Source organism: Choloepus didactylus, chromosome 12, assembly GCF_015220235.1.
Source record: "Choloepus didactylus isolate mChoDid1 chromosome 12, mChoDid1.pri, whole genome shotgun sequence".
In the NCBI taxonomy this organism is placed as follows: Eukaryota; Metazoa; Chordata; class Mammalia; order Pilosa; family Megalonychidae; genus Choloepus; species Choloepus didactylus.
Genome location: NC_051318.1, coordinates 4,245,252 through 4,272,888, shown reverse-complemented (window position 1 = coordinate 4,272,888; position 27,637 = coordinate 4,245,252). Strand labels below are relative to the sequence as shown.

General features: G+C 49.7%; 1 protein-coding gene across 8 annotated transcripts in view; it reads right to left on the bottom strand.

Moving 5' to 3' along the window:
• The window catches only part of DCLK1 (doublecortin like kinase 1), a 321,432-nt gene that overhangs the window by 77,850 nt on the left and 215,945 nt on the right, over nt 1–27,637 (bottom strand). For 6 of the 8 annotated variants that reach the window (XM_037800056.1, XM_037800057.1, XM_037800058.1 and 3 more), the window contains exons 5-6: nt 14,832–14,948; nt 341–435 (exon numbers count right to left, since the gene is read on the bottom strand). In XM_037800056.1, coding sequence (XP_037655984.1) covers nt 341–435; nt 14,832–14,948 — 212 coding nt within the window. Of the gene's footprint in view, nt 1–340; nt 436–1,263; nt 1,528–14,831; nt 14,949–27,637 lie in introns of those variants that run through there. The other 2 variants (XM_037800061.1, XM_037800060.1) reach the window with 1 other exon arrangement.

The following is a 27,637-nucleotide window of genomic DNA, read 5'->3' as shown; positions in this document are numbered from 1 at the left end:
TCCTCGCCCTGAGCAACTGCCCCCCAGGGCCTCCCCTTTTCCTCAGCTGGCCGAGGGTCAGCCACGGCAGCTAATCCAACACAGTACAACTAAGGAAGCTTGCAAAGGGGAGCCTCTGATGCACACTCTCCTCCGAGTTAAGGCCTGGACATGCTTACAGAGCAATCACAAGCCCCAAGTTCCAGCTAAGAGGAGCCACGGTGAGCACAAGTGACCGGCCGTGGGTTGCCTCCTGGGCTGGCCCAGGGATCCCCTGGCTGAGAGAGGTCCACGTGCTGCCAAGTGTCCCCCAGACGTGACCTCGGACAGGCTGTGGGCAGCAGCCGGCCAGTTTCCTTACCCTCTGCTTCCGCAGGCTTCCCGGGCTGGTGGGCGACGGGCTTGGAGACTTTCCCGAGCGGGGAGTCGAGAGCTGGCTACCGGGGGTGCCGTTAACTAGAAGGACAAAGAATCACAGAGAGACAAAGCGGCACGTTAAAGAAATAATTCTGGAGGGATGTAGGCTAAAATTCCAGGTACTTCATTATGTGTAGTCATGAAAAAAATGCCTCGGGGAATAAACTGCTTTATAAATTCAGAGTTTTGTTAACTCTGTGTTCAATATAGCAGCAGGTTGTATAATAATTTTTTAAATGTACTCCTCACAACTTTCCCCATGAATCTGCTGCTGATGACTTTGTGCCAAGAGGCTTCAGGGACCCTGAGATCTTTTCAATGGGCTTCAGCCTCATTCTTTAGTTTAGCTTCCCAGTACCAGCCGGTAAGGATGAAAAATAACACAGCTCGCCTTGTTACAATAGCTCATCACATTTTAAAATTAATAACTCTCCCTGCCCTGTCTACCCCCCATCGCCCGACTCGGACGGACATGCCCTGAACAAGACAAAGTAATTGGCCACAGATGCTCAGCAACTCCTCAGTTTGTCTTCACCGTGACTGAAAAGAAAAGCTGCTTTCCAACAAGTTTAAATCATTGGCACACTACCTGACGCCGGGCTTTTATATGGCATTATCAAGAAACCAAATCAAAGCCCGGAACCCAAGAGGCAGCTCCTTCCTGTGAGCACCACTGCCCGCAAGAACGGACTGAGGCACTTAGAGACCGGCTTTCAGAAAGAGACATCAGGCCCCACGCTAACACCTGTGCAAACGACAGCGGTACAGTTTGACAGTCACGGAGCAGAATCGGCAGCAAGACACATGCATTCTCGAGGGGGCAGGACAGACATTTCCACGGGGACAGCGAGCAGGCGTGGAACTTACCTTCTATGAGTTCTAACATGGACACAGTCTTAGTGCTTAACCTGACAATGGCAAGAGGCAGGATCCCTTCTGAGCCCGAGCTGAGCCGGTGGCCGGGAGCGGGGATCAGCCGGGCTGGTGGCCGGGAGCGGGGATCAGCCGGGCTGGTGGCTGGGAGTGGGGATCAGCCGGGCCGGCTGGGGCTGCAGGAGCGGCAGCTGGCTCCGTGCGCAGGGCTGACGTCTGCGAGCGGCCGTGGGAGGCACGGGCTCCGTCTCGGCTGCATCAGAGGTGCCGCTGCAGCCTCGTGCCAACGCGGAGCCCCCTCCCGGCCCCACGCCCGCCCCCGCCGCTGCCAGCCGAGCCCGGAAGCCAGAGCCAGCCCCACACTTGGCACTGAATCACAGACAGTGCCTCTGGGGCCACAGTCCCGGTGACTCATCTGAAAATTGAACAATTGCTCTTCGAAAGCCCAGTCACCACTGGGAAACGGGCACAGCCTGACGCGATTCAGGGGCGAGGGCGACTGACGTCTCACACAAAGGGGTTTTCACCAGCACCCAGGGCCCCGTGCTGTCCTCTTCCTCCAAAATAACCTCATTCAGCTCTCGTTGGGGGTTTTGCCTTTGAAATGCATTTGGTGACTTCTTTTGAAAAGTAAGAGGGAAGGGAGGCCCCTGTGGGCAGCGTGGAGAGGGCACCGCATGCCGGAGGCTCAGGCCTGCCCGAGTTGCTGAGGCCGGGCCTCGTCTGGGGTCCTCACCACCACGACCCCAAAGCAGAGGGTTCCGGGTTCCGGAAGACGAGGGCTCGAGGACGTGTGGGCAGGCTGACAGCTACACGTGCATAAGGGAAGAGCTACCCTCCTGGTCGGGGGAAAACAGGTTTTACGAAGGTAAGCATGTTTTCCTTGACCACGTCCAACTCCATTTTAGGACCTCCCTAAAGGCACACAGCTTGGGAGGAAGGAGGCAAAAATGAGTCAAGAGGGACGCAAACAGTGTTCACACCTTCCACTTTGGGGCCCTCTAATCTCACCAAGTTAAAGGACAATAAAGAAAGAGAGAAAACAGACTCTCAGGGAAACAGCCTTAAGCATGCCTTGCTTAAAAACAAAACAAAACAAAACAAAACAACCACATCACAAAACTTGCATTTAGGAGGCCCCTGTTATGTGTGATGCATGAGGCAGGTATCAGCAGCTCATAACAACGAATTTGTGTTTATTCCACAAATATTTAGAGAACGCTCGTTGGTCTCAGCGCTGAGGACCGTCCAGCAGGGGACACGGAAGGCGCAGTTAATTCCAACAGGAAGAGCATTTCGGCTTATTGACCACTTATTTCCCGTGGAGTGGTTATTGCACTCGGAACCACACACACGTGTTACAGGTCGACTGATGACAGACAGGTAGACGATGGAATGATAATAGACAGACGGTAGGCAGGTAGACAGATGATAGGTGATTGCTATATTGACGACTGATCAATACATAGATGATAACATGATTGATAAATGACAAATATATGGTAAACGTGCCTACATATGTACAGGTGTGAACGTACATATATGTATCTCACTAAACCCACACAACAGTGTATGGAGTTAGCAGTATTAGTTCCCCAGTTTTACAGAAGGGGAAACTGAGGTGTAAAGACGATAAGCAACTTGACCAGTGAATACAGGGCAGAGCCGAAGTTTTCCCTCGACAATCCAGAACCTGCACTTGCCACCACCCTCCCTAACCGCACCAGCCTTCCAGCTGCAAGGACACCCGGTAACTGGTGACCACAGTGAAGTATCTTGGGGGCTGGGCTGGGCACTAGTCTTGGAACCCCATATGACCTGTGGGGTGCAGGCGGGCCCACGTCCACAGGGAGGATAGTGGGGCCAGACGCCCGGAGTTGGCAGGGGCCGGAGGGGACACCGAGCAGGGCACAGGGAAGGGGGAGTCCTGCTTCCACAGCCGGGCACATAGGCGGCCGGGTGGCGCCTTCAAAAGACCGAAATGTGTTCACATGGCCAGTCCGTGGGGCTGGGCTGGGTGGGGAGTGCGTTATGGATGGGATGGAGGAGAAGCAGGCGCCGAGCCGGGCAGGACTTGAAAACTCACGCCACAGAATCTGGTTTTTGTCCAAAGGGCAACAAGAAGCACTGAACGATTCAGGGCAGGGACCATGGGATCAGCTCTGCATTTTTAAAAGCTACCCTCCCCGCCTCCCCGGTCAAGAAGGGATTAAAGGGGGACAGTACTGGGCAAAGGGGTGGTGCCGGGAGCATGTGGAAGCAGGAGAGAGGACGGCACATCTGGGGGACCTCTGGTCGGTGAAGATGCTGCAGCCGGGTCCAGGGTGGCAGAGGTCAAGCAAGCACCCAGAGAAACTAATTTGCATGGTAAAGCCCTCAGGACTTGGGACCCAGCTGATGGAAGAGGATGGGAGGGGGCAGGTTTGGAAGGGCACCTTCCTGAGCCTGGGTGTGCCAAACAGAAGCATCTTGGGGGGCATCCATTCTGCAATGTGGGCTGCTGTCAGCTTTCCTGTTTTAGAAGAGGAGATGGAAGGTCAGAGAAGTAACCTGTCCAAAGACAGCTGGAAGGTGGCAGAGCTAGAATTGGCTCTCATGTCTTACTCAAAAAACTGTGCACTTTTCCCACGAGGGGCCTGATGTGGCAGCTCACAGCGCCCCCAGGTCTCCTGTATCCCGTCTGCAGGGCTAAGGACATCTAGGTTTCTCTCTCTCCCACTGGGGTACTCAAATCCTCCACCTTTATTAAAAGCCCCTGGCCTCAGGGCTTCTGCTGTGCTGCCAACTCTTGGGAAAGATGACATTGCGCTATCAGACCGGTCATGCACCACCAGACACTTTGGAGCACCTGCTTGGTAGATGGGCACGGCCTGTATTCTCGGGGACAGAATTCTGTTCAGACTCCTCGGTGCCCCCAAGCACTGGTAGCTCTTTACAGCAGCTCTCAGCGTGCTGAAGGCGTCACGCACCTGACCGCTGAAATCCCCGCTGGAGTAAGTGATTTCATTTCGTAAGTAAGTTTGACACACGTATTGAGTTCACTTGTATTTATTCTACAGTAACAGAAGTCCTTGACTGCCAGTAAAAGGGCATTGTTGCTTATTTAATAAAACTTATTAAAATACAATTAAATGGCATGATTTTATAGAGATCCTTATTAAAATCTTCTTTATTTTGAATGGGAAAAATTCAACTTACTACGGTTGCCCTTAAAGAGCAAGACGTAACACTTCATTATTTCCACCCGGAGTCACACAATTACTGGGACTTACTAAAGTTCTCACCAGGACCCCTGCCTCACACCCAGTCCTGGTTCCCTGCACTCACGCCTGTCGTGTGTTTTCCTGACATCCTGGATTCCCTTGCTCTGCTTATTACCTCCTGAACGAAATGTGCCCAACTCCAGGGTGGCTAATCCACAGAGTCCGTGAGGTTCGATGCTCCAACTGGCCGTCAAGGGGCCGTGGAAGCGATGGGAGCGCAGAGCGGACTCTCCCACGCCGGTCCCACCTCCTCTCTGTCCACTGAGCCATCCGTCGCCTCGATGCCCAGCATGGACCTGCCTCCAGCCCAGCGCTGAGCGACGTGCCTCAGGAACGGCCCGGCTCCACCGCGGTCCCCACCACCGTCCCCACTGCCGGCCGCCAGCCTCCACCTCCCCCAGTGGGAGCAGGCATCCAGAGCCCCACATGCCAACCGACAGAACCGCGGCGCAGGCCTACTCTGCGCTAGACTCTGTCTATGGGTCCTTGACCCCGAGGAGCGTATACGTGAACCTGGAAGTTACTAAGAAAATTCTAGACTCTGGAAATACTTGCTTCAATTTTACTAACCCATGGCTCCTTTGAAACGACTTCAGGCTCACGCATCTGTTAATTTAGCAACTTCTTTGTGGACATAAAGGAAGGGTCCTGCAGTGCGAGAGGGAGGGGTGTCTGGCGGACGGGTGAGGGCACAGGAGGGCCCCAAAGACAGGGTACACGGGCGCAAAGGTGAGGGGGAAAGGAGTCCAAGGTGATTTCAGGGTAAAAGGAAAAGAAAAGGTCTTAAGACTTGTGACTTGGAGCTATGAACGTGCGTCATCTGGGGTTCCCGACCAGACTGGGGTTACTACAGGGAGGTGGGCACTGTGGGCGGGGGCCCAGGGCACCGTGGGCACTCAGCCCCCTGACCCCCCTAACGCACCACTGCAGGACGCCTCCCCTCGGGGTCAGCCTGGGGGTCAGCCTGGGAGTGCAGCCTGGGGGTCACCCGGGGCAGCCCCACTCCCAGAGAAGGCCCCACTGCCCATGGCATCGTGAGGACCTCTTTTAGTTTCTCACGTCCCCTGACTCTGTCAGGACCATTACGGTCACCTCTCTCCATCTAGAACCCTCTGCCCCTTTGATCTCCGTCAATGCCCTCATCTGCTCTTTGGGTTGCAGCTCCCCGAGATGGCTCCACCCTCATCCTTCCTTTACAACTCCCTAGCCAGGGAGCTGGGGTGGGGGCTATCTAACACTTCTGTTATTTAGAGCCCCACAATATGCTAGGGTCCATCAAATATCCACTGTCAACTCAAATCTTGTGACTTAAACAGTTCCCTGTTCCTAACAGCTGGTGACGTCCCGCGGCGGCTCACTCTCTACCTGTACAGGACGGAGCTCTTTACCTGCAGCTCCTCCCCTGACACACCTGAGCCTTACCTCTCCCCAGGGCCTCTCCTCCACCCAGTTCATTAGCTGGTGCCCTTTCCCGTTGGAAGTCTCCCCCAAATGTGTCTGCTCCATTCCCATCACTGCCGTGAGTTCTGCCCTGGTGACTTCTTTCCAGGCAGAGTGCCATGGCCAGGTGCAGCTGTCCTGGGCCCTTACGTATGGCCGTCCCCTTCGCTACTGCTCCGCTGCTCCTAAAACCCTGCTGCGGTCTGTCTTAGCCTTGCTAAAAATCCCCTTCCCCTTAATACCCACGACGAAAACATGACTTCTGGGCCCCGTGCAAGCTGACCAGGCAATTCTCATCCTCTGCAACCCTTCCCTGGAATTCCCTCTATCCTCTCGATTGCATTAGCAACCGTTGCTGAAATAAATCATGTACGTCCGTGCCCTTGTGCCTTCCTCACACTGTGTCCTCAGCTGGGAACGTCTTCCTGGCCCTTCTCATCCTGGCAGGACCCTTCCAGTCCCTGCTTCGAAGTCCCTTTTCCCGGGGAGCTTCCTGTGACTCCACCAGGGCGACGTAACCCCTTCCCCCCTGGGACATCATGTAACTCACCACTGCAGCGGGTGACACGTGTGCTCGTCTCGCAACTTGAAAGCAAGGATTGCATTTAATCATTTTTGCATCCTTGGGACCTTATCCACGTTTGAAACATAGGAGGTGACCAGGAAATACGGATTTAATTAACCTGGGGGACGAGTGATGAGGAGTTTACAGAAATCGCTGACTCAGGAAGCCATCCGAGGAGGAGGACGGGCTGGGAGGAAGGCTCAACACTTTGCAGAGTATCTCTGGGGAGTCTTCTGGGTGCTGGGGGGAGATGAGGGGTGCAAAGCGGCACAAGGCAAGGACCATGGAGCTTTATATGCAGCAAGAAATTCTTAAACACAAATGATGAATCACTAGCGTCTTGATTTTCTTGGTGAATTACTACCCCCTACAATGCCCTTCGAGTCTCAAAGCAGAAAACAGCTTCTATAGAATGTACACGGCTGAAGTCTCTGCACTAAAGAAAAAGACTGAACTAAAAATTAACAGCTAGCAACATGCCTTCGAATGCATTTGACATGTGCTCAAGAATTTGACAAATTGGCCTAGTAAGTAAGCTGATTAAAATTCTCTTCCCTTCTCCAGCTTTTATTCTTGTCTTATCTGAATCTGATGCATAAAATATTTTTATATAACTATAAAAAAAGTGATTTTGAGTATCATAAATAAAAGGACTTCAGGATTTCCAGAGTCACATCAAGTCAAGTTTTCAGCCAGGGGAATAGGGAATGGTCCAAAGGAGGAGCTCATTAGCCGGGGCAAACCTATGCCCTGCTGTGGCAACCTTGTAAAGAGGATTTAGTCTCTTTATATTTAAAAACCCGAGAGTTTTAAATACCTGTTCTCATGAGTTGGAAATACCTGGAGACATCTGGTGCTTTCCTGTTGAATCAGTTGCTAACTTCAAGCTCCTCGTGGCTAAAAGCCTGTGTTCTGTCTTCTCCCTCTCTCCTCGCTCACTCTCGCATCACCAGCACCTGGCAGCGCCAGTCCCTGGGGATGGATTCTCACTCCATATTGAGTGAATGAATGAGTGAATGAATGGCTGTTGCCCTGGATCCTCCTGTTTCAGACTGCAGGCAGGCTAAGAAGAAGGCAACGCATTGGCCAGTCGCTTGGGTGTAAGGTGCCCACGGGGAGCTCAGTAACCCTGGCTCTGGGTGCGCTAGCCAGGGCCTCTACGCAGAGGGTCATTCCAAGGGGGGAAGTTGGCTAGTTAACTAGGTAGAAATAAAAACCCTGAACAAAGAAGCCCACTGTTCTTTCTAAAGGATCCAGGAAGAGGTAAACACGTTTCGAAATCTGTCAGTTTTAAGGAAGGCTGCAGCAATGGAAATTCAAGGCAGGTAAACAGGATTTTCTTACACTTTTAGTTTTAAGAAAACAATATAAAGCAAAATTCTACTTTATCAGTTTTTATTGAAATCTACTTAGTGTATCTTATACTCTTATTTGTGGAGATATTTTGCTATAACTTCCCTGTACACATAAAGGAGTTAGTCTAAATGCATTTCACTTCTAAAGTTCACATTTTATGAGACATCTGTGTTCCCAAGACACACATTTCAACAGTCTTTATGAAGCCCTATATCTATTCTTGCTTCTTTAAGAAGCAACTAAACCTGTTGTTTTTCATTTTATTTTATTTTATTTTTTGTACTGTCTTAGAGAGACGGCATTCAGTGAGCTAGGCGCCTTCCTGTTTGGATGCTTAGTATTCTTTTTATGCATTATTAAGGCTTCTGTTTATTTGTTTATTTTTCCCCTAGCTCCTTTTGCCTTCCTTGGGCCCCTTCTGTTACGGAGACTAACAATCATTCAACCCGTGTGTGAACTTCTCTGAACCTGTAAATCACTGAAGGGCTTGGACTTGTGTGCTTCCGGAGAAGCACTTGTGTGTTTCTTTCGTCTCTTTCTGTCTTGCCAGCTCCCAGCAAGTGTGTGGCACCAACAGGCCTGCAACTGATATTTATGAACAAGCAGACAAACACCTCACATGAGTAAGTCACTTCTAACTTCTGTCAGTGCTAAGGAGAGGAACGGGTAGGGGCCACACACGTTCGTGAGCCGATGCGGCTTAGACAGGAGAGCCCCCGTCCAGCACCCCCACGGACAGACGGACAGACGCCGCGACGTCGACGACTCGCTCCACCTCCTGGGACGAGGGTGCCCGGGGACGAAGCCTGACGCACGCCTGTGCTGCGAGCTGTTGCTATGTGGGAAACTACAACCTTGAACCCGGTACTGTACTGGTTATTCCCCAGTGGCCAAAACACTAACAAGCAGAGATGAAGAAACAGGTATCGAGGGGCCTGGCGGGCCTGCGGTGCCCGCCCGGGGTGCCACATGTAAGGAAGGTGCCAGGGCAAGGCCGTGACCCAGGCCCGTCTCTGCGCCTCTTTCACAAAACCGGAGACAGAACACCTCGTCTCAACTGCTTGTTGCTGGGGATCATTTGGAAGTCGAAAACAATAGAAGACCGGAAAGTCCTACGAAAACTACGATGTTTCAATTTCAATATAAATGAGCAAAATTATCATTACCAGCATGACGGCATGAAAACTGAGCAGCTATTAACTGCATAATGCATTCCAATATCTGCATAATGTCGGAAGATGACTACTGGAACAGAAATAGAAATCGTTTCAAATTTTAGGTTAATGTTTTAGGGAGAAAGAAACAAAGTAAAGATTCTTTAATGTTATAAAAGTCAAGTTCATGGTGGTTTTTGAGTTCGGGGTGCTGTCAGTGTTTAAGGGTTACTGAAGTAAAATGATTCATGTCCAATCTCTGTGCATTATGGAGAGCACTGACTCAGCTATTTTAAGAAAATCAACATCACTCCTTTCTACTGGCCAGGAGTTACAGGCTAAGGTGGTGGGGGACCCAACAGGGGCTTTGCTGACATCCAGCAGCTCTACCTGCCCCCAGGAGAAACCTCCTGGACCTGGGCTGAGGCTTGGGGGTCACTGGCATAAGCCGCGCGTTTGCGACAAGGACTTGGCTGCTCCGTAAACCCTCTCTCGTAGCGAAGGATTAACTTCACCCAAAGACAGATCTGGCCTTTGTCCTCCTAGGGGGTAACCTCTAAACCCCTAAACCTTGGAGCTCCCCAAGTGGGAGCTCGTCCTTGCTGTTCACAGCGAGTCCCCGTCCCACACCCGACAGGCTGTGCTAATGGGATGAGCAGGACAGGGCCGGTGGCTCCAGGCAGATCAACCACTGATCAGAGTTGGGGCACCGAGCCGCGTCCTGTCAGTGGGATCTCCAGGGAGGGGACGGGGTCTGGAGACCAAGTTCAACCACGTGGGCATTGATTCGTTCAGTCATGCCCACACGATGAAGACTCAGTGAAAACCCCCGACGCTGATGTTCATGGGAGCTCGTCTAGTTGGCAACATGGTCACACGCTGACACGTCTCCACTCCGTGGGGAGAGAGCACGGAAGGCCAGCACCTGGGCCCTCCCAGACCACGCCCTACGTGTCTCTTCTTTTGGGCTGGTTCTGAGCTGTATCCTTCTGGCTATAATAAAACTTTAATCTCAAGAATAGTGCTAACCTGACGGTTTGGTAGGCCAAGCCCTTGATCTTGGGGCTTGCCCTTATGAAGCTCATTACCACAAAGGAGAAGCTAAGTCTACTTATAACTATGGCTAAGAGTCTCCCCCTGAGTGCCACTTTTGTTGCTCAGATGTGGCCTCTCTCTCTAAATAAGCCACCTCAGCAGGTGATCTCACTGCCTCCCCCCCCCCCCCAACTACGTGGGACCTGACTCCCAGGGGTGTAAATCTCCCTGGGAACATAGGATATGACTCCCGGGGATGAATCTGGACCCAACATTGTGGGATTGAGAACATCTTCTTGACCAAAAGGGGGAAGCAAAATGAAACAAAATAAAGTTTCAGTGGCTGAGGGATTTCAAATGGAGTCGAGAGGTCACTCTGGTGGGCATTCTTACGCACTGTACAGATAACACTTTTTAGGTTTTACTGTATTGGAATAGCTAGAAGGAAATACCTGAAACTATCAAACTGCAATGACTGTATAACTATGTAGCTTACATGGGGCGACAGTGTGATTGTGAAAACCTTGTGGATCACACTCCCTTTGTCCAATGTATGGATGGATGAGTAGAAAACTGGGGACAAAAACTAAATGAAAAATAGGGGCATGGAGGGGTGATTTGGGTGTTCTTTTTTACTTTTATTTTTTATTCCTATTTTTATTCTTTCTGGTGTAAGGAAAATGTTCAAAAAATACAATGGGGTGAGGAATGCACAACTATATGATGGTACTGTGAACAGTTGATTGTATACCATGGATGACTGTATAATATGTGAATATATCTCAATAAAACTGAATTTAAAAAAAAAGAGTAGTGCTATCCTGAGTTCTGTGCACCATTTTAGCCAATTATTGAATCTGAGTGGGAGGTGGGAGCTCCTGAATTTGTAGCCAGTTGGTCCAAAGAGAGGCTGGCCCTGGAAACCCCCAAACTTGAGCCAGCGTCAGAAGGCCTCTGCCCTGAGCCTTGAAGTCTGGGCTAATTCTGAGAAGTTAGTGTCAGAACTCTTTGTACTCTCTAAATTGGAATCATCCAGAAAAGTGGTAAGTAAAGCAGAACCAAGAAGCTGTCATTGCATATGCTAAGTTCTTATATAACCAGGAAACAACTCTATGTAATATCTTCTGGGTCAAAATGCAGGAAGCTGAAAATTTTATATGCATAAAAGGCTCACATTAAACAAAATATGATGGTTGCCATTTAACTAATTTTCTGACCTACAAGTTGGAGATACTTTGAATAAAGTGTTAATACTTCGGTAGCATACTGATTCTAGAATAGATTTGGATTCCACTGTCTTTACGGAAATGAAACTACCTGGCATGGCTTACTTATCACAAATTCCCAGCGCTGGTTAAGTCAACCAGGTTTTAACTAGAGCTGAAAAGGCTTCATGGAGACAACAGAAAAATTGGAATATAGCCTGAAAGCTTTATATTAAAGTTCTTGAACTTGATAAATGCATTTAAGGTGGATATACAATAAATATCCTTGTTCTTAGGAAATGTACATGCAAGTACTCTGTGTTCAAACAGCATGATATATACAATCTCCTGTCAAATGTTTAGAAAATCGACAGAAAGACATATAGACAGATACATAGGTGGGCAGATAAGGTAGACGGATAAACAGGATGATACAGCAAACGTGGCAAAATGTTAAAATTGGTGGATCTGGGTGTCTGGGTGGGGGTAGGCTGCAGGTTTCTGTAAAGGTTTGTGTTATTTTTGCAACTGTACTGTAAATTTGAAATTATTTCAAAGTAAAAAGTTTAAGAAAGAAGAAAACTAAACTAAAATGTTAAGAGCAATTCTGTGTATTGACTTAAAATATCTATAATGTACAAGAAAGAAGCATTTGGATAATTGACTCATTATTTGGTGTTTTGCCCCCAAATCTGCTATTTTTTCATTCTTGGAAGAAGAATAAGCTTCCTGGAAGCAGAAGGAGGAAGAAAAGAGGAAATAGTAAAATCTGTCCACGTCAAAGGTTTGGGCTGGGGACTGATTGTTTTTTGAAGAGTATTGACGATGTTTCAGTTAATGTGGATTCTCCTCCTCCTTCACATTTTTCCAAGATTATGGTCAACATCCAAAATTTTGGGTGATGGGCCAGTGGGGCCCGTATCTTCTTTCTCTCTTACTGCCCCATGGGGTGCGACCGATGGGCCAGGGCCCAGGCTGGGTCAGAGCAGACGAGGAATGTTCTCTACTTGTCAAACACCCTCCACGGAGCTCAGCTCTGACCCGTAGCCCATGTGTGACCACGCTAAGGTCTCCAAAGGGAGCTTTCAGGCATAAACTCTGGGACTGCTCCATCATTTTGTGGAGGCCCACATCTCCGTGTGGAGGTGGTGTCTCTCGGAAAGGAAAGACTTCCCAGTATCAGTTTCCAGGGAAGAAATGATCTCCAGACAGAAACCCTCTGTCCCGGGTGAGTGGGCTCTGCAGCAGGAGAGGAGGTTGGTGCTCTGATGCTCTCCCCAGGTATCCAGGGGTCTGCTCGGGTCCCAGGGGTTAAAGATGGACACTGCCACTTGCAGGCAAGGGGGGGCGGGTAGAAAAGAGGCCTCTCAGCCACATCACCAAGGGAAGATGAAGACGCCATTGCTTTTACAATAGATTATCCCGAGTCAAACAACTTCCTGTGTTTATTCCCCTTTTGTTACCCACAACCCAGTGGTTCTCAAACTTGGACGTACATCAGAATCACCTGACGGGCTTTGACAACCCAGACAGGAAGTCCCAGCTCCAGAGTTTCTGCTCCAGTGGGTCTGGGGAGGGGCCCAGACTTTGCCTTTCTAACAAGTGCTCGGGGGCCGGGGTTGCTGCTGGCCTGGGGTGCGTGATTTGGGAACCACTTCCTGAACCCACTGTTCCTCCAAATGCAGGCCACAGACCCCCGGTTGGAATCACCTAGCAGACTTGCTAAAGTGCAGGTCTCTGTCCTTATGTGACCTCAGCCACGATCTCAGGGAGCGCGGCCTCAGGACGGCAAATGTTAGCGCGTTCCCCAAGTGACGCTCAAGCACTGTAAACTTCGGGCTCCGCTCCCTTACCCTCGGGGGTGTCTCCTGCGGCGTCCCGGCCAATCCAGGTGAGCCCTGTCACATCAGGGAGGTGTTCTCAGCCCACCCTAAAGCCAGGAGGGGCCAGAAACCTCATCTCCAATGCCAGGTGGGCTCTGAGATGCCTCTGGGAGATAATTCCTGAGCAGTTACGATGTAAGCCACAGCCATGAAGGGGACAGTGGTGGCCCAGGGTAGTTGCCCTTCGAGTGCAACCTGTGTAGGGAAGGTAGGGCCTGGCCAGTAAAGCACCTGGGGAAGGTGAGTCAGGGAACCGAGCTGGGCTGGGGGTCTGGCGATCCCGCCTATGGAGAGCTCCTTCTTCTGCGGTTCACTTGGGAGCTTTAGGTTTTATTGTTTTATTAGGGAAATCAGATAATAACGTCTCCATCTTGCAACATGGAGGTTATGTTACACGGTCAGCAGTGCCTGGGGCAGGTCCCGCAGCCCCACTCCTTCAGTGCTATGCTGCTGAGCACAAGAAGGTTTCTGTGTCGGCTGTGACGGTCTTTGCCCCTAGTCATAAAAGCCAACAGAGGAAGGAGAAGACACCGCCTTGTGCGTAGTGTGACAGAAAAGCCAAGGACCAAGGCTCGCCAGCCGCCAGCCCCAGAACGCCACAGCCTTCAGGGATGGAGCATGGCCTCGAGGGTGCCTCAGTTTGGGGCTTCTCCTAGCCCAAATTGTGTGCCGATCAATTCTGAACGTTGAGCCAGTCCACTGCATGGCATTTGTTTTAGCAGCTGGGAAACTGAGACAGTAAGTTAGGGTGAGGCCGACCTGAATGTGGAGGGTCTGTCTCCAGCACGGCCAAGGTCCACACAAGCCAAGGGCAGCGGACCCCGAGGAGAGCCCAGGAGCCAGCGGAAACCAGGGAGCAGACCCAGCAGGGAGAGATCAGTCACCACGTGGTGGAAACTGCAGGAAATCTACGGACTCTGGGAGAAAGCCAGCCCTGCCAATATCCTGATGCTGGACTTGACTTCAGGCCCCCCAAACCGTGAGATGATAAATTCCTGTTTAAGCGAACCATTACGTGGTATTTATCACAGCAGCCCTGGCAAACGAGGACAGACATTGCTATCACTTCATAAATAACTCCCTTCAACAGTGAAATAGAACTTACACCTGAGACCCTCTCAAAACACAAAACTCAAGCCCAAACCCAAAGAAAATCCTTCCAGCCAACTCACTCAGTTCTAAGATCAAAGGAGGAGATGGCGCATCTCGTCTAGAGAGACCCCCAGAGAGAGGAGGGGGCCCAGGGTTGTGGCCACTCAGAACTGTCTCATCCTCACTGCTTCCCCCCCTCGGCCACAAAAGGAAACCGAGGACCAGAATGAAAGGTGTGTTAAATAAAGGTTCAGCAGATAGGAACTGGAAACTCTTCGTAAAAGAATCCCAAGTGGATGGGGAGCTTTAATGGAGACTTCTGAGGCTGGTGGAAATGATGGAGCCAACAGGGCGCCTCTATGTGTGGGTACGCCAGGGCACCCTGAGTCTTCACTGAATTTCTTCCGAGAGCTCGATGCTGTTTCTTACAGCCAGCACGCCAGACTCCAGCAAATCTGTTCAAGCATCTACCAGGCTCTGAAGTTATAAGCCGGAACCGACAGTACCTTAAACGCCTCACACCCCGGCCCTCGCACACCCTCCGCCGTCGAGCACGGAGCCCGCCTTACCTGAGCTGGCCGAGGCGGGAGACTTGCTGCGCCTGGACGGGCCCGGGCTCTTGGTGGTGCTCCTGCGCGACGAGGACGCTATTTTGGTGTAAGAAGTGGATTTCACCACCCGACATTCTGGGAAAAGAACAACAACCACAGATCATTAACAGGAAATGGCAGACAGCATCTCACTTTCAGCAAAGCTGGAACCAGGAACCGGACGGCCCCCTCAGCCACACCTGGGCCCAGCCCGGCGGGAGTCGGGAAGCCAGCGGGAAGGAGACGGCGGGCCTCCGAGACGGCCAGGGAACCAGACCCCAGCCTTCCCGTTCTCCTTCTCAACAAGAATATTCTGGGGGCACTGGGAGTGACAGGCTGGCAGAAAGGTGCTTTAGGTGGGGTTCTGTCCCCCGACCCCTCGTGCATGTGTCTCTCAGGGGAAACTGTTCTTTCTTCCAAGAAAAAGGCTAGAAGAAAGGTTGGCACCACGAACCAAGATATCAGGGAGCGGAGAGCCTGCCCGTCGTGGCAGGTCAGAGCTGCTGCAGCCGGGCGTGCTCACACGACAGCCTGGCACCGCGGGGTCTCGCAGTAGCCGCTCGTAAGAGGCAACGGCCAAGTTGGTGAGGGGTCGACTTTACTCTGCTACAGACGCAAGGTGGGCACAGGCCAGCGCCCCACGTGGGGAGGGTGCGGGTGGGGGCTCGTGCGGGGCCTGTGAGGGGGTCTCGGCCTGAGGAGAGCAGCAGATTCCCTTCCATTAGAGTTGAAGCCTCAGCTTCGCATTTGTTACATCCGTCATCAACGATCTTACAGAGCCGAGAGTGCTGAAATTTTTTTCCAGCCAACCTCATTGACTAATTACAATGTTATGCAAACCCACACATCTTGTTCTCAAGAAACCACTTTTAATAATTAAAAAATATTTTTATGCTTGTAATGATAGTCATCGTTCACTGTGGATACAAAAATATAAAGAATATTAATAACACCTGCAATGAGCCACCATCAAGTGATGTTTATTTTTTTGGGGGGAGGTTATGAACTTCTACCACTTTCTCTACTCATTTTATATTTAAACAAAACTGGGAATAGTCTGTACCTATTGATCACTGTATTGTACACATTGTCCCTGTTATTTCAGGGCTGGCTGGGGAGGGTTTTACTGACGGATATACCATAATTTCCTTAACCACGTCCCTACTGTTGCACATTTAACTTGCTTTAAATATTTCACTATTATAATTAATTACTCAATAACATCCTTGTATTAGTCCCTGGCACTCAAAATTTAGTTTCCAGTAACTAGAAATCATGGGGCTCATTTTAGGTGCTCAAAAATTTGCTGGATAAAGTGGGACTGGAGGGTCGAAAGGGGGGCTTTTTGAAAGCTTTTGACAAGTTGCCCTCTGGACAGGCCAAGCCAAATTCTGCTTCCATAGAAGGTGAGAATGACACTGCCTGACCCCTCAGCGAGGGTAGGGATTGTCTTAAAAAAACACAAAACTTTGCTAATTTCTAATCAAATATATAAATTTATTGCTTTAAATCTGAACTGGTTTGATTGCCAGTGAAGTGGGACATTTTCTCATATGCTTATTAGCAATTTAGATTTCTTCTTTTGCAACTACCTATTCATGTCCTTTGCCCATTTCTGGTTGGAAAGTCCTTTTTATCATTATATCTTAAGGGTTTATCCCTTTGTCCATCATGTTATGAGTATTTATCTTTTTACATAGTTGTTTAGAAATGCTAGCCTTTTAAATATGGTATCCTTTTTAAGTACAGTAGTTTAAAATTACTTAAAGTATAAGCTATTAACTTTTCCATTATGTTTTCTTTTTTTTTTTTTTTTTTTTTTTTTTACCATTTATATTCAGGTAAGAAAACACCATGATTCCCACCCAGTTCTGGTGCCTGACTTTAACTTTGAAGTTTTTCTTCCCTGTCCATGCAGTTTCTAATTTTCTAAACTCAAACCACGTTTCTTTCCCCTACACATCCTGAATATTGTATACCATCTTTTCCTATTTTTTCTAACATCCAAAACCAACAAAATAGTTCATATTGTTTAGTAAAGAAATGAACATGAGTGTATATGAAATTTAAATATCACAAGCCTTGAACAGAGTAGAGTGACGGGCGTCTCTGGGAGCCTTAGGGATTGCTCCACTGGAGGCGAAAGAAGAGACAGGATGCTCTGCTAGGAGAGAGCGTTGCCTGGAGCCTCCTGCGCCTGCTGTCACAGCCAACAGTGGAGAGAAGGTGACGCCAGGCCTGCCGGGCCTGCCCTGTGCTCCCAGCTTCCCTCAGGGGAGGCGCTACAGAGACATCCGTTTCTCAAAAAAAAAAACAACCCAAACCCACACATATGGGGTATCAGCAAACCTGGCAGCACAGGAGTAACCAAGAAACAACACTACGAACTTGAGAAGATGTTACTGGGGGCGCTGGGCCTGGTGGTGTGGGAGCTCCATCCGTCAGCTCCAGGCTGTGTCCTAACAACCAGAACACGCTGGAGTGTGGCCGGACCAGCCTCCGGGAGGATCTCAGACACCCAACCGGACGGCCGTCGCGTTGCTGGTCCACTGGCAGCTTCCAACCCAACATCCACCAAGAGCCTTCGACATGCCAGGGATAGCGGAGAACCACACGGGCTTCTGACCACCTGGTCGTGGGGCATAGCGTCTTCCAACCAACAAGGGCCCACTGTGTTAATTTTTTTGTTATGGACTTCATGTTTGAAAAATTTGGTTTGGGAAACAAATTGCTTTTAAGTATTATTACTTTAAAGGAAAGGCAGCGCTCTAATGAGGGCAGGATGACAGGGACTTTTTGACCCAGGTCATTCGCATTTAGAGGGCTCATAAATTTAAAATCATAACTTACACAGCTCAGCATCCAGTTAGCAGGAATGACTGGTTAAAACAGAAGGCTACCAGATGGCGCGCACTGTTAATATCTCCCACGTGTGAGCCACAACACGCGTGAGAGCGCGGCTTTTAGGGTTTGCTGCAGGTGCCAGAACTGCCGGTGACAGCCCCGCTCGTGAGCAGGCCTCACAGAACACAGCCCATCCTGCCACACTCAGCTGGCGTTCTCCAGGACGGCAGGCAGGTATCTCAGCCCGGCAGTTCTGTCTCACCACAGCAAGCGTAGGTGTTCCTTCCGATTTCTGAAAAGAACTCGTGAGCTCACGCTCTGCTTGCATAGCTTCCTTGCTTCCTTCACACTTGGCTGACATCATATTATTAATATCGCAAAATTATTCATTTTTAGTCTTCGCTACTCCCCTGGGCACTAACTGATTCCTGGTACATTAACAATATGTAATAGCTGCTCAATCAGTGCTCATTGGCCTGAGCAGCTACTGACCCTGCTACTGCTTGTGTGGGTTCACGGAGCGAATCCAACCTCTCGCTTCACAGCCGCGGTTTCGAAGCCGAGTCTCCCGGGTTGGCAGCTTCCTCCGGGTCCCCGAGCTGCTCTGTGGCCTGAGCACGTGGTTCATCGTGAGGGAAGCCCGGGAACTTTCTCTAAGTGCTCGGGGTCAGCAGGGGGCAAGGCGGGCGGACGGTGAAATGTGGGAAGGATGGTACATGGCCAGTTCTCGTAGCCACAGTCAACTAAAATTCAAGATATGGAGGCTGTGATTCTGTCAAGATGTCCCCTGCACCAGATGAAAGAAACAATGAACTCTCCTTCAAAAGCGGAATTATAGTGAAGTAAGAGCTTGGGCGGGGGGAGGTCATGGAGTCCGAAAAATAATTACAAATACTACAAACCTTGTACCATTTGCTCTCAGGATAAGAGCCAAGCTTCCCAATCATACTGGGAATTAAGATATTCTGAAAGGTCAGGCTTGAACAACACAAACAGAAACAAAAAATCTACATAGTGGCTGCTTTTTTTCTAGGGCCAAAATAGATCCAATTCAAGAAAATTTCAGTGCCAAAGCTCCAAGCCTCTTTCTCATTAAAGTTTTCATTGTAAGTACTTTAATTAATTTAAATGGGAATTGTACTTTACAATGGAGAAAAATGCAATGAAGAAGAGCAAATGCTTAATTACTTTGGAGAGAATGCCAAAATCTTTGTCAGCTTAAAACCACAATTTAGAAACAGGGTGGAAACTACCCTCTAAAGGCCAGTGAAGCAGCAAACCATTTGCTCAAACAAAGGACATTTGCACGGCCTCTGGCAAGGGAGAAAGCCGCAGGCTCCGTTCTCCCTCTCCCGTGGGGCACTTACCTTTCGGGCAATCCCTTCCTCATTCTGACACTTTTTGGCACCCCTGGGTTTTACTGACCAATTCTTTATGAGAGCCACACTTCCTCTGGCTCTGACAGTTCTGGAAAATGAGACGTCCCAAAAGAAAGAGGCTCCTGAAGGCCTGCAAGTGAGGCACCTGGAGGAAGCTTCGGCACAGTCACCCCCTCGGTGCCAAGGACAGCAGCCACCCAGCGTGCGGGAAACGAGCAAACGCATCGGTTGGTTCTGTGGTGACTGAGCCTCCCAGAGCAAGCAAGCAAGCAAGCTTTGATTAAATCCTGCTTTAGAAACTCCCTACATGTATGGTTCTTTGAGGAGAAAAGTATGACTCTCTGTATGGTCTATAAAGACGTTAGCTTTCCAGATGTGAAATGATCCACCTTCACGCAGGACCCCAACTCTAGACACGGGCTGCTGGGGTGGGCTCCGCTGGGAGGAGGAACCAGACGCAGCCACAGAGGAAGGAGCAGGAGAAAGAGTAGGTTCTCTGGCCCTGTTCCCCGGTGGAGAACCCCCACTTCTGCAGAGCTCTCCCCTCCGGGGAGCAGCTCCTGAGAGGCCACTGGGGATGGGAAGGTTCTGGAGTACAGAAACGATGACAGAACCGCACTGCAGGAACCAGCAGCTCCCCTGAGCTCACGCAGGGATGCGCATGTCTTCTAGGCCCACTTGCACGTTCTGGGGAGGCTTGGATGAGGCTGGCTGCATTTGAACATGGATATGTGACTCCTCTGATCTCTTTAAAACCAGCCAGAATAAAAGTGCTCTCGGGCAGAGGCCTCTCAACTTGTCCCTATCAAAATCCAGATGTCCTGAACTCCAAAGGAGATGGCAAGTTCACCCAGGAGAATCCATTATGAGCAGTAAATGCTTTGTGCTTTCTGCCTTATCCTGATTATACAGACGAGCTTTCACTTAATTTGGCAAAGGTACAAATCTTCAAAATGGAACACTATTCCTCTGTTGCTATAGGCAAAGAAAAGTCAGGAAGCACACTCAGTTCTGCAGACTTTTTATAAAGTGGCACAAGCTTAATGCTCCAAAGGGAGAACTAGCAACTCTGGCTCTCTAACTCTCTAACAGCCTGACTCCTTTTTATTTTATTTTTTCCAATTTTTAAAATTGTGGTAACAAATATATAACATAAAATTCTCCATTTTAACCATTTTTAAGTGCACGATTCAGTGGCATTAAAGACATCCAAAATGATGTGCAACCACCACGGCCACCCATTGCCCAAACCTTTTCATCACCCCAAACAGAAAGTCTGCACCCCAACCCTTAGTAACCTCTAATCTACTTTCTATATCTAGAGATTTGCCTATTCTAGATATGCATATAAGTGGAATTACACAATATTTGTCTTTTCGTGTCTGGTATATTTCACTCAGCATTATGTCTTCAAGGTTCATACATATTGCAGCATGTATCAGAACTTCAATTCTTTCCATGGCTGAATGATCTTCCACTGTGTGTATTTACCACATTTTGTTTCTCCACTCATCTGTTGATGGACACTGGGGTTGCTTCCACCTCTTGGTGTAGAGGTATCTGTTAGAGTCCCTGGTTTCAATACTTTGGGGTCTATGCCTGGAGAGGAACCGTCTAGTAGTTCTATGTTTAACAAGCCAGGCTTCTTTTAGTTGCCCTTAATGTTAACGCTCTCCAAGCTGGAGGGAACCCTGGGGGCTCATCAAGGCCATCAACAGCCATCAGCTCCCCTCTGTCCTCCCCTCCTGAGCCTCCTTTCCTCCCGTCCCGTGCCCAGCTTCCCTTGAGCCCCTGCGGTGACGGGGGGGATTCACAGACTTGTGTCTCGTGGTTTTCGAAGTCTGTACCACCCTGATTAGCCTCCAGCTTGTCAACATGGCTGAGCTGAACAGAGCATTCCTGGTGTAACTGACAACTCAAGTTTTCTTCTGACAGAAATATAGTAAGTTTCACACTTCCCAGCAGCATTATATGAAAATCCAAACGAAGCTTTGTGCAGGAAGCGTCTCTTTCTGTGCTCCACAAAGCACTGAGGCCCTTCACTGGGTCCAGCTCCACCTGATTCCTGCGTTGACCCCAGCTCTGTGGCAAGCCTGCCTCCCTCCTGGCTGTGGGGTTTGCAACAAGCACCACTTCCCAAGCCCCACATGCAGCATCTTGGATACAAGCAATTAAAATAGAAAAATCCCAAAAAATACTTCTTAAAAAATAAGGCATTTAGCCAATTGAGCTGGAGGAAAAGGCATCAGCTGGAGTGGCTTAGGTGGGAAGTAAAGTCCCAGAAACTGAGATTTTTAAAGTACCTTCTAAAAATACAGCCACGCGTGTCTAAACCCAGCACCCAGCCTGGCCTACCACAGCTTCCAGAACTCCAAGCTAAGTACCACAGATGGCACACGACACGCTCCCGCACGGCGCGGCTGCCATCCGAGAACCCAACAGGAGGCAGCTCCGCGGGCGCCGGGGACAGTGGGATCGTTACGTAACATCTGCAGACCGCTCACAAACACTTCCTCTTGCTAATGAACAACAGAAAAGTTAATTTGTCCATACACGATGCTTCTGGAAGTGTACGGGGTCCAGGGCAGGTGGGTGGTTTTGCCTCAGGAAGCTGCCCTTCAACCGGGTCCCTACGACCTCATTTCTGCCGCCCCACGTGTTCTGGCCCGCATGGTCCCAGCTGGCTCACCCCATATCCAAGCTCCAGCCCCGGGGGAAGGAGAGTGAGGGGAGGGCCTCCAGACACCAGGCAAGTCTCCGGGCTTGCATCAAGGTCCCCAAAAAACACGTTCATTCATAACCCTCAGTCCCATAATGCAACCTTCTCTGGAAATAGGGTTTTTGGAGATGCACAGTTAAGATGAGGCCGAAGTGGTGTAGGGGGACCCTAGGGTCCTTGTAAGAAGAGGGACATCTAGAGAGGGAGACAACGGCACATGAAGACGGACGCTGAGACTGGATGGCGCACCTTCTAGCTGAGAAGCTCCAAGCCCGGCGGCCACCAGAGGCCAAGAGAAGCAAAGACATCGTCTCCCCTGCAGGGCTCAGAGGGAGCCTGGCCCTGCCAACAACTCGATCTTGAACTTCTGGCCTGGGGGTTCTGAGAGCGAGTACAGACCATCCTTAAAGTCTATGAGATGGGGGGATTTGGGGCTGATAATAGTCCCCGGAAATACCTAGGTCCTAATTCCTGAAACCTGTGATCATTACCTTAAATGATATAGTTAAGATGCAGTTAAGTTAAACATCTCAAGAGGGGGAGATGATCCTGGATTTCCTGAGTGGGACCTAAATATGATCACAAGCGTCCTTGTAGATTGGAGGCAGAGGAAGATTTGATGCAGAAGAAGGCAACGTGATCACTGATGCAAGATGCTACACGGCTGGCCGTGGAGATGAAGGAAGGGGCCACAAGCCAAGAAATGCAAGGGATGCAGCTCTACAAGTAGAAAAGCCAAAGAAAAGGATTCTTCTCTAGAGCCTCTGGAGAGAGTATGGCTCAAGTGACACCCTGATTTTACACAAATGAAACTGATTTTGGACCTCTGGCCTCCGGAACTGTGAGAGAATAGATGTGTGTTCTTTTAAACTACCACGTTTGTGGTAATTTGTTATAGCAGACATAGGAAACTAATAAACCCATATTACTAAAATGGCCCTCTTGATTGTCCAATTGCTCAGCCTATCCTACTCACGGCTCCCTGACAATGTTCCAAAAGCATTGTTACTCCACTTCCCTGCTGAACTCCTACTCTCACCAAAAACCAACCAACCATCCATCCAACTAACAAACCAAACATCCAACCAACCAACCAACCAACCAACTCACCGACCATCCATCCAACCAACAAATCATCCAACAAACTTCTCAACCAACCAACCATCCATCCAACCAACCATCCATCCAACTAACCAACCAGCCAGCCATTCATCCAACCAACCAACCAACCGACCGACCATCCATCCAACCAACCATCCACCAACCTACTGACCAACTGACCAACCATCCATCCTACCAACAAATCATCCAACAAACTTCTCAACCAACCAACCAACCAACCAACCAATCATCCAACCAACTAACCATCCATCTAACCAACCAACCATCCAAAAGCCAAATACTAATCAACCAACCTACCAAACAAACAAAACCTTTAAACAGGCTTTCAGAAGTCCCTGTCATCTCTTACTATTTTTACCTTCGCTAAAGGCTCTCCTCTCCCATTATTCTTCACCCGAGCTCACACTCATTGAGCATTTACTGAGCCAGGTACTCTGGTAAATTCCTTTCATATTCTCTAACTCCCCTAACTGCTCTTGAGGTAGGAATCTGAGGAGATGAACCTTAGAGAGCTGATACCACTTTTATAAAGTCTCAGAGCAAGTGAACACCAGAGGTTGGAACTGTGCCCAAGTCAATCTTATCCCAAAGGCTTAGAGTTTAACAACTTTATAGGACTGATTTCCTTAAGACTGTTCTCTTCCAAGATAATTTCCCTAATTAATTTCTATCTATCCATCCACCCATCCATCCATCCACCCATCCACCCATCCATCCATCCATCCATCCAACCAGTATGTGCTGGCCACCGACCATGTGCCAAGCACTGTGCTAGGCACTGGAGATGCAGTGAACAAATGATTGTCCTCCCCATGGCCACTGCTGCAGTCTACAATGGGGAGGTGTCACACAGTGGTTACAAGAACACACTGGAGGTGTGCTGCCTGGGTGCAAAGCACAACTTCTCAGACCACTATGTGATGTTGAGCAAATCATGTGACTGTTCCTCAGTTTAGTCACTGGAAAAATGGGGCTAATGACAGTATCTACATCAGAATTACTGTGAGGATTAAAGGAGATAATGTGCAAACAGCATTTAGAAAAATGCCTCAAAAACATTAACTGTTATTATGATTATAGAAAACAGAAATGTGAAAATAATGCAAACCCACATCAGCTCCTTAAACAAGATGGGAGAATGAGACAAGAACTGACTGCCATGTCATTACTGATTGCTTTAGAAAATGCATTTGGTCATCTGAAATATAAAGCATAAAAGTGTGAAAACAGAGGAGCACGATGCTAGGGAGCTGGCCTCCAGCAACAGCCAGCGTGAGTTTAGCATCATCCCTGCAAATGAATTCTTTAACAACCAGGAATGGGGATGCTCCGAGATGTTTTGCGTACACGGTCAGCACTCACAGAGATGCATAACCAAACACCAGGTTCAAAATGCTTACAACATTTAAGGTGTAAAATAAACTAAACAGAATGGGTCAACGTACAGGTGCTCTTCAAATGTGTACTTTGGGGTCTTCCTGTTTATAGCATCTTCACTTTCTGAACACGATTGTCAGCTCCTCCGTCTCAGGGTTTCTGAACCTCAACACCACTGACACTGGGGCTGGAGATGCCTTGCTGTGGGCACAGTCCTGGGCACTGTAGCACCCTGGCCTCTGCCCACCAGCGGCGAGTAGCACCTCTCCCGCTGTGGCCATCAAAACTGCCTCAGCACCCCTCCCTGGGGGGCATTTGGCTCCCGGCTGAGGACCACAGCTTGAGCTCTTCATTAGGCAGCATTTTCCCAGGGGCCTCAATTCCTGCTTGAATTCTTCCTCGAGGATGTCCACGAAGCCACCACCAACCACCAGCCTGGGCCTCAGACAATGCATTTCACCCACTCGTTCCGTTGGTTTGGCCAACAGGACTCCACGGTCTCAGGCTTTAACGCACCTGCTGCAATGGAGGTTATGCGATTGGCAGTGTGGTCTCCATCAGACTGCTTAGGTGGATCAGCAGCCACTGCTTGACCCAGCTCTGGGCTCATGGGAACATGGGCCTTGGGACGCGGGTGGTTTCCTGGTAGAGGTCTGGAGGAAGGAGGTGACTGTGGAGGTGTGGGATGGAGAAAGAGGCCTTCTGACCTCAGCTGGGCCCAGCCCAGTGGGCAGAGGGGCTGGGAGCGGGGCCCCTCATCAGCTGTCTCTAAGTCCTTTCCTTTCCTTCCAAGTACCACTTGATCTCTGCAACTCAACTCTGGAGCCAACCCCAAAACAGTGCTCTCCAAGCCTTTTTAGTTGATTGCAGGTGTCCATACAGGGGATTTTTGTTCTAACTTACTGGGAACGTGGCATTTGCAATCCTTTTCACTGAGCCTGGCAGCACTGTCTCAGAACAACACAATCATGTGCCCTTCAGCTGCTTTGAGGACAGGGTCTGGACTTCCTGAATCTGAAATGTAAGTGTACTGGGTAAATTCTGTTTTCTCCATAAGCGCCCAACCCCATCAGCTTTAGAGTTTGTCCGAGAGGGCCGTCCATTTTTCTGATTGTTCTCTGCTATTCTGGCAGGATCTGCTGCCTCTTCCCTGCTGTTTCAGCTTCACCAAGTCTTCACCTTTTTGAAAGTGAAGCAGTTACTAAAACTGAGAAGCCCCCCTGGCTGGCTTGAAGTTTCTAGTCGTCAAAAGCCAGCTACTTAAACTCATAGAGTCAGGATCTAGAATCTGGGTTACCAGGGGACGGGGTGGGGACTGCGAATGGGAAGCTAAGGGTTAAAACGCACAGGGTTCCTATCTGGAATGACGGAAACGTTTTGCAGTGGATGGTGGTGACGGCAGCACAGCACTGTGAACGCAATTAACGGCACTGAAATATTTATATACATCTGAATGTGATTATAAGGGGGAAATGTTAAGTTTTTATATACGGTAACAGGATAAAAATTTTTAAAAAATCCATAGAACTACACTACACAACCAGGGAACCTTAAGTTAAACCATGGACTCTAGTTAATAGTACAATTATAAAAATGTGCTTTTATCAATTGCAACAAATGCTCCACACCAATGCCAGGTGTTAACAGGGTGGTAGATGGGAACCCTGGATTTTATGCACGATTGTTTTGTAAACTGACAACTTCTCTGATAAAGAAAAAATATAGAAACCAACCAACCAACAGAATCCCAGCTGCTCCTCAGTGGCAGCTCTACCCCCAGCGTGTCGCCATCGCGGCCTCATGTGGGGTCTGTGCCGTGCGGCCCGAGCGTGAGGCCTCCGTGGTCTCGCCCCAGCCTGCCCACAGCCGGGCGCTCCCTCTCAGCAGGGGATGCAGCGACCAGCGCTACGGCCTGGCCAGTTTCTCCTCCTCAATCACAGAGGCCTCAGGCTCCTTGTGGCCACAGTGATGTGCCACCTTGAAGACCGGAACCGCCTGTCTGCCAGGTCCCCCCCAGCCCGAGTCAGACACCGTTTCTCCGGCTGAGCATGAGATGAGGTAGTGAGCTCGAGTGGACGGGCAGGTGCTGTGGAATCTATTTACTTTTAGCCACTAGAATTACAACACAGCTCAAAGGGAAAGACGCCTGATGGAGGAGGCCGCAGCGTTGTATCTTCAACCTCACACCTACTCTGGGCCTGGCGAGCGGCCTGGGCGCGTAATGGCACACGGCACCCGAATCTCCATCATCCTGAAGCACATGCCTCAGTTTCCCGTGGCTGCTGCTCCAGCTCCGTGGAAAGCCATCCTTTGTGCACTTTCCCAGCTCCTGCTGCTTTGTGCTGGGGGTGCAGCTGTAACCCAGCAGACAGAGGAACTCATCTCATGGTACTTATCGCTAGTGGAGGAATCGGTCGTAAATAAAGGTAAAGAAGAACGACATGAGAGCTGTGGGTGCTCTGCAGAGAATTAGAAGGGTGACGTGGCAGGGAGTGGCTGAGCGAGGGGCTTCTTCATATCGGCGATGAGAGAAGCTCTCTTGGAGCAGAAGGCAGCCGTGGCAGATGGGAGGGAAGAGGAGGATGCAAGGCCAGGGCTAGTCAGGACGGGGAAGGTCGACTGAGGGATTTGGGTTTTACTCTGAGGGGGATGTTAAGCTGTTGGAGGGGCTTAAGCAAAGGCCCTGAGGTGACCTGATTCTGTGTAGAGAAAGGGTTTCTTGGGGGGTAAAGTAGAAGCGGTGACCACTGGAGTCATCAAGGTGAGAACGGGAGGGGGCCTGGACCAGGGGGTGGTAAGGAGAAGGATTTGGTGGATGTTGTGGGAGGAAGACCAGACGGTGGATCGGGTGGGGTGGCGAGTGCAGAGGACGATTCTGCTTACGTTTGGGCTACTTTGCTGGGTAGACTGCTGAGTGCTGGCGAGTAGCTGGCTGCGTGTGCCAGCACCGGGAGAGAGCCAGGGTCCGCCAAGGCCCATGGTCTCCCCGCAGGAAAAAGGGCAGACTCGCCAGCCCTTTACAGACGTAGTCACTTATCCTTCCCTAGACCCAGCGAATTGGAATCATTGGAGGTTGGATCCAATGCATGTGAAAATATCCCAGGTGACCGTGATGGCGTGTGTACACAGACCTGGAAAGCATTCTCTGGTGCACGGATAAGAAAAGTACAAAAGGGAATTGAGAGGCTATGGGGTTGCAGTAATTGTGCAAAGTGGCATTTGCAAAGAAGGACTAAACCAAAAGCATGAGGAGATACATCAGCAAGACAGATCAGTCTTGAAAAAGCAACAAATAGCTGTTCCTGATTCAGATTTGGTCCCAACTTGAATTGGAAAAAAAAGAA